Source organism: Hylobates moloch, unplaced genomic scaffold (genome assembly GCF_009828535.3).
Source record: "Hylobates moloch isolate HMO894 unplaced genomic scaffold, HMol_V3 SCAFFOLD_7, whole genome shotgun sequence".
NCBI lineage: Eukaryota > Metazoa > Chordata > Mammalia > Primates > Hylobatidae > Hylobates > Hylobates moloch.
In genome coordinates this window covers 97,055,258-97,062,370 of record NW_026652282.1, presented here as the reverse complement: position 1 = coordinate 97,062,370, position 7,113 = coordinate 97,055,258, and the positions used below count along the sequence as shown (strand labels likewise).

The window sequence follows — 7,113 nt, the reverse complement described above, 5'->3', positions numbered from 1 at the left end:
GTACCTATTTGTGCTGAGAATATGAAAAAATTATAATGGAACATAAAGGAAAAAAACTGAGTGGACTTGTTCATTATATTTTAAAATGTATTTGCAAAACGATAGGAATATGCTAATGGACAATAATTTAAATAGAATTTTTAGTGCCTTAATGGAAGTATTATACCACTTGACAAATAAAAATTGATAGGTAAAATTAAGTAAAATGTGTACAAATTCCTAATAAATGCAGAAATATGGATTGCTTGTCATTAGTATTAAATATTTTCATTTTTATAGCAAATTATGTGTATACTGCTAATATAAGTAGGGTGGGACCTTTTGCATTAAAATGATGCCTGCATCAGACATCGTCTACATACACAGTAACTCATACACACATCTTGGAAATACTTTTTTTTTTTTTTCGGAGACAGTCTTGCTCTGTCACCCAGGCTAGAGTGCAGTGCAAGATCTCAGCTCACTGCAACCTCCGCCTCCCGGGTTCAAGCAATTCTCCTGCCTCAGCCTCCCGAGTAGCTGGGATTACAGGCGCTTGCCACCACGCCTGGCTAACTTTCGTATTTTTAGTAGAGACGGAGTTTGACCATGTTGGCTAGGCTGGTCTCAAACTCCTGACCTCAAGTGATCCGCCTGCCTCAGCCTCCCAAAATGCTGGGATTATAGGCATGAGCCACCACGCCCAGCCGGAAATAATTTTTTTTAGCTGAAGTAAGTAATTCTGTGCAGCAGTTAATATGAACCTAAAATATTTGACTAGACATTTACAGTCAATACAAACAAGGTAATCACTGAGAAATTAAAACTAAAACTTTTATTGAATAACCAAACAAATTGCAATTAACATATCTTGTGTTTTTAAAAACATAACTCCCAGTACATTTAAATTTCTCTGTTTCTTTTGCTAGGGTAGACAGACCTACCCTAACAGTTTTATAAGGCAACAGTGAATATATAAATGTATTCAAAACATATTCAGAAGGTTAGCATTACATCTATGCATAAAGTATATCCTCTCCTATGGTCTGATTTGAGGAAAGCAGAAAAGTTCAGCTGCCCAAAGATACATCTGCCATTTGTCTGCTAAGGACTCTCTGAGGACGGCTTAGGAAGGAGACACAAGTGGAAAACAGAGGTATTCATTATCATAGATTATATATTATCAATTTGGCAGTTAGTTGTTAGATTAGCTTACCTACCAGGTTGGAATGTCCAAGGGGGACAGGACACTAAGTCAAAATATTCTAATTGTGGGGAAGGCCCAATAGGAAAGGCTGAGTACATAGGGCTCTTCCAGGGAAAGCAGACCTACCGGGAACAACTTAATGGGACATCTTGGGTAACTGGATGATAGCTTAGAGGACATCAAATTGAAAGAATGTTGATACCATGTATGTATTACCTCCATTCTAATAGTTATATCTTTGTCCTAATATACATCTGTTTAAACAAATACATATTTAGCCATTAGAATACAGATATATGCTTTTCTATTTCCACAGAATGCAACACATTGTTCTGATGATTAAGAAGTCATTGTATTTTTACCTGTTGAGTATCTCTGATGTCTTTCTGATTGGCCATGAGATCTCCCTGATTGATCATGAGATCTCTCTCAGTGGCCATGAGATCTCTCTGAGTGACTATGAGATCTCTCTGAGTGGCTATGAGATCTCTCTGAGTGGCTATGAGATCTTTCTGAGTGGCTATGAGATCTCTCTGAGTGGCTATGAGATCACTCTGAGTGACCGCAAGATCTCCCTGGCTATGAGATCTCTCTGAGTGACCATGAGATCTCTCTGAGTGACCATGAGATCTCTTGGATTGGCCATGAGATCTCTCAGATTGACCATGAGATCTCTTGGATCGGCCATGAGATCTCTCAGATTGGGCATGATGTCTCTTTAGTTGCCCTTGAGATCTGTCTGACTGACAAAGAGATCTCTCTAAGTGGTTTCGGGATCGCTCAGAATGATGATTTTCTTTTGGTTGGCCCTGAGATTCTTCTGATTTGTCCGGATTTCCTTCTGATTGATGCTGGTTCCCCTCTGATTGGCCGTGATTCTTCTCTGCTTGGGCCTCATAATTGTCACTGCACTTCTCCTGAAAAGGATCCCAATTATGCAAAACAAATGAAACGTATCCTTCATGATTTAAGTCATAATGATATATTCTCAAGACCATTTTTATGGGCAACTATTTCTTTTAGAATTCCACTGTGCTTACTTTTATTTATCAACCAGTTTTTAGAACTAAATTACAGAATAGCTCCATTGTATCATGTCATTGGCACAAAAATGCTATGCAACTAAAACTTCAATAAAATAAAAATATGGAAAATTAGTTGTTTTATGAGTTTGTACTCTAAGGTCATGTTCTACCTACCAATTTCTTGATCTATGTTTTACTAAAGAAACAACAGATTCTGTGACTTTGATAGAATATTTTGTAGTGTAAGTCCTTAGGATCAAAAGGAAAGTGTTCAAAATCATATTGTTTACTCTTCGCCTACTCAATGATCATTAAAAAGAAACTATCTTTTCATTATAAATTAATACTTAATTCTAGAGAGAAAGACGAAGTAAGGAAGGGGAAAGGAAGCTGTAAAAAAAGCAGAAGGTTGGCTTAATACTATTCAAATAAATTAGCCTGGTAACAACACAGCCTTTCTACCTTTTCAGTTTTTAAGCCAAAAAGACAGTGGAGTGAATCAGCCAAATGGAAATAATGAAATCTTTGACAAATCTCTATGATGCTACATAAATGTAAGTGGATAAAGTCATATAGACCATGCTGAGAAATCAAGCTTTCTACTAGTATATGCTGCCTGACAAACACAACATCCCCTAAATTTGGCATTATGACTTTCTAGTTTAACACTACCAGAAGCTGGAAGCAACTGCTAAACAGCAGGGGAGGTACCAGCACAAAAGATATTATGCACAGAAAACTTTTTAAAATAAAAAATGTAAAAAATTAGTTGTTTTGCTAAAACATAAAGCTATAGCCACTCTCCAGCTTTTGTACTGAAAAACCTAAATAAGGAGATCGGGTGAAATGCACATGTACCTTTTCTCTTTTCTAAGTGATTGGTGTTGGGAGCACAGTGGGTCAGTAGGAAAGATAGGACTGAGTTCCATCTTCTAAAGACCCGTATGTATCCAAGTACCTTTCCAAAGGAGCTTGCAGTCCCTTTTATGAATGTTTATATAAGAAATGTTTTCATCAACTTGTGTACTATGTATTTCCTACCTTTGGAAAACAAAATGCACATTAGTTTTCTTTCCTTACAAACAAGAGAAGCCTTCTATCAAAAGGTTGTGTTGAATAAATACATGGGGTGAACAAATACAACTGTGTTCCACTGATAATAAGACTAAATCTTGTTAAGTACAAAACTAGCTTAATAGAATTGTAAAGTATTATTGAAAACTGTAATTATTCAATTTATTGGTGAAATAATTATGCTTAAATTTTAATACATTTCTTTATTGCAGGGTATTTTTTTTTCTAGTGAGTTCGGCTATGATAGTCTCAAAAGTTTCAAAAGTATGAATAATAGAAGGGTACTTTCCCAGCCTGGGCAACATAGTGAGACTTCATCTCTACAGAAAAGAAAAAAAAAATTTGCAGGGCATGGTGGCACGTGCCTATAGTCCCAGCTACTTGGGAGGCTGAAGTGGGAGGATTGCTTGAGCCTGGGAGGTCGAAGAGGCAGTGAGCCATGATCATACCACCACATTCCAGCCTGGGCAACGGAATGAGACCCTGTCTCAAAAAATAAATAAAAGGACAAGGATGCTTTCAATTTGAAAATACTGTTTAATATTTATTCTCAGTTTATTTATGCATCTTGGACTGTATCAGAAGGAAGCTCATGTTCTTCTTCCCAAACTTTATAAAAAAACTTCCCATCCTATAAGGCACAGATCATATGCCATCTCTTCCATCAAAGTTTCTCAAGAATCCCAATCAGAATGAATCTCTACATCCCCACAATATATAACTTATGCCCTATTATGCACATACTGCATACTGCCTGGCATTACATTTCTTTCTTAGCTTTCTTTTCCACCACCATACAGACTATTTGAAGCAGGCTGTTCTGGTATCATAGTGCCTGCACAGAGTAGGCACTGAATCCTAATTTGAACAACTTAAAGTAATCCTTTAAATATTTGAAAATGCGACATGTTTTTCTCCAAAAAAAATAAATGAACAAGCAAATAAATAAACATTCGCATTTGCATGATTTGGCAAAAATGATTTAAGCTCCCAGAACTGCCATTTTTGATAAATGACCACTTAACACCTTAAGAAGAACCAGTTTATAAGCTAGGATGAAACATTAACACCAGTGTTAGCTAATGATTCTGGATCTGAGCACCTCTCAAATTCCTGTCTACTGACTGGCTCACCTATACGTGTTTAGAGGAAATGGATTTGTACAGGGATAGTCTGTGCCACCTGTTGCTTCCAGAGTATATTTCATATCTGATATCATCTGACTTCTGGCTTTTACAGTTCATTCGCAAAGATACTAAAACTCTTTTTATATTTTAACTTAAGCTCAAACCCTCTGTATGAGGACAAATAAAAATTATTATATAAGATTAATGACAATAACTAATAATCTATTTTGGCGTTTTATAAATTCAAAAGTTTTAGTAATGACTGAAAATAGCAAAAATCAAATGTTTATTAAAATAGTTACAGGGGAAAAATCAACTAATAAACATTGATTTTAAAATATGTTCAAGGGCACCATGGAGGAATACCAAGAAACAATCCCTGCTTTCAATAGAATTTAAAGCAGGGATTGTTTTAATCATTAATATTATAGGAAATATTAATTAATATTAGGAAATATATTATTAGGAAATATATTAAATGTAGGATTTTTAATATTGGTTAATTCTTGGTACTTATCTACCTGCTCAATTAAAGGCTTCCCATTTGAAGGGTGTTGTCCAGACTTGAATCCAGAAGGTTCTTGGGATGGTTTTTTATCATGATTTCCTTCCTCAGAGTTGCTTCTGCATCTTGAGTAGCCTTTGAAAAATAAATATTTTCTGTATTTTCAAGTAGTAAATTCAACGTATCTTTCAGAAGTATTATCTCTGATCTCATTTTTTTTAAGGCTATGCACTGGGTTTTGCAAAACTTTTGATATTTCATTACTCTGGTATCATCTGGGAGTCTCACTGAATTCTGGAACAGTCTTTGCCATACTATTTCAATTTGCATACCTTAATAGGGTAGTCTTCTCAGTATATAATACCTCAATTTTGGTTTCATATGTCACCAAAGTTGGGACATACTATCTGAAATTAAATGAAAGAATACTCCAGTAGAAAAAGGAGAGATGGAGAGAAACTGTCTGCTTTGTATTAATCATGTGAATATTTGTCTCAATTGTCTGCTTTGTTTGGGTATAAAGACAGTTTAAAAACCCATCAAAGAATATGTCCAAAAGGCTCACAAAGATCAATTTTATGATGACTGGTTAAGCACATAAGAATGGGCCATGTTACCCTTTTTGGCTGCTCTGCCCCTGTAATAACTACCATCGCTTCTCTTCTCGGAACATGCTGAGCCACGGAAGATTCACACAAGAACTTAAATGAAGCTGCATAGGCAACTGTCGGGGCTTATAGTAATCACAGTGTCAAAATGGTTCCAATCTGTTGACTAGATCATGAAGACCTTTAATTATTGAAAAGACTTCTGTATCGTGGCAATCTGTAGCACATTCATATTAAAAAATGCATACTGCACTTACCAATGAGGTTAAGTATATAGAGGACATTTGTCATGTTCTACCCTTCTCTTTTTGTCTTACAACATTTGTATTTTCAAAATATGGATGCCATAGTGTTCAGATTATTGACTATGCTCTTAACCCTCCTGTATTGCCTCCTAAAAGTGGAACTGGACCAACCAACCCAGGCTTGTAAACAAGTACAAAATATCTCTCAGCTCATATGGTTACTTTTCTTATCCCACTCTCCATTAGGGAAGTAATTCTTATAAATTAAAATAAATTTTTATTCATATGACATGGCATAAATTCTTACCAACCCTGTATGAGCCCATGCCCAGAAAAAATAAAATAAGCAACATAATGCAACTTTAGAACAATATTGTGAATTCCTGATTTTACTTATCTAGTTATTCACAAATATTTCAGACTCTTTTTACCATGTGTGACTGTTTTCAGCATACTTTACCTCTCTGATGGCGATGTCTATGAGCATTTGATTGCTGTCTTGAAGACGATTCCTTTTTACTATGGTTCTGTCTTTTATTCTTTTCTTCTTTTTCAGCATTTGTCCCTCCTAACTCTTTATAGATTATAATGTCATCTGTATTAGAAAATACACAAAAAATGAATAAAATGGCAAAAGCCAAATAAAAATGTCTCTAGTGAATAATCTATATCCTATCTCATCATATTTCAGAATACCTAAAAACTGGTTAGCCCTAAAAATGATAATACAATAATAATAATAAATTTGTTAAACTCTGTAACAAAGGTCAAACAGTACCGACATCTTAGGTTTGTTGGAACAAGAAAGAACAATTCCTGTTAGATATATGGTTACTTTATTCAGGCAAAAGCAAAATACTTTCACACTGCGATAGCTCAGGGGAGATATCATCTAAATAAATGATTTTACTAAATGTTATTTCAGTGTCACAGAAATATAGAGCAATAGAGTCATTAAGTTGCTGACTAAATAAATGTAAATCAGCAATTAAATGTAAAGTGATAGACCATTAAATGTCTATCTGATTAAATGTAAGTGATAGACAATTAGTTACATGTATATTATCAAAAACCAACAAAGAAAAAGGAAGTGCCAAAAGTAAGAAAGTGGTGATGGAAGTTCATAGAAGACACCACAGAAGTGAGGAACCTAGATTATTGTAGTAGCAGGAAGCAATCAGACCTGACTCTGTAGTCAGGCACGTACTTACATACTCAGGCAGAAAGCACTTACATGGCATAATTTAAAGAATGACAGACAGGTACAACTTGCTCTAAAATATCTCTCCTAACATCTAGAATGGAAGAGTCTACAGGTGGGATGCTCTATCAGTGGATAAAAC

General features: G+C 35.2%; 1 protein-coding gene across 1 annotated transcript; it reads right to left on the bottom strand.

Annotated features, from left to right (window-relative positions):
- Positions 1–1,533: 1,533 nt before the first annotated feature.
- Positions 1,534–6,257, bottom strand: LUZP4 (leucine zipper protein 4). Its single transcript, XM_032756419.2, has 2 exons — positions 6,231–6,257; positions 1,534–2,103 (listed from the first exon to the last, which is right to left on the bottom strand). Exons 1-2 carry the CDS (start codon positions 6,255–6,257, stop codon positions 1,534–1,536), a joined length of 597 nt encoding a protein of 198 aa, XP_032612310.2.
- Positions 6,258–7,113: the final 856 nt, after the last annotated feature.

Excerpts from the sequence above, each read along its gene's own strand:
- LUZP4 (XM_032756419.2), bottom strand. The coding sequence starts at position 6,257 with ATGCTCATAGACATCGCCATCAGAGAG. Across the intron at positions 2,104-6,230 it reads TAGACATCGCCATCAGAGAG|GAGAAGTGCAGTGACAATTA; the intron begins GTAAAGTATGCT and ends GATCCTTTTCAG.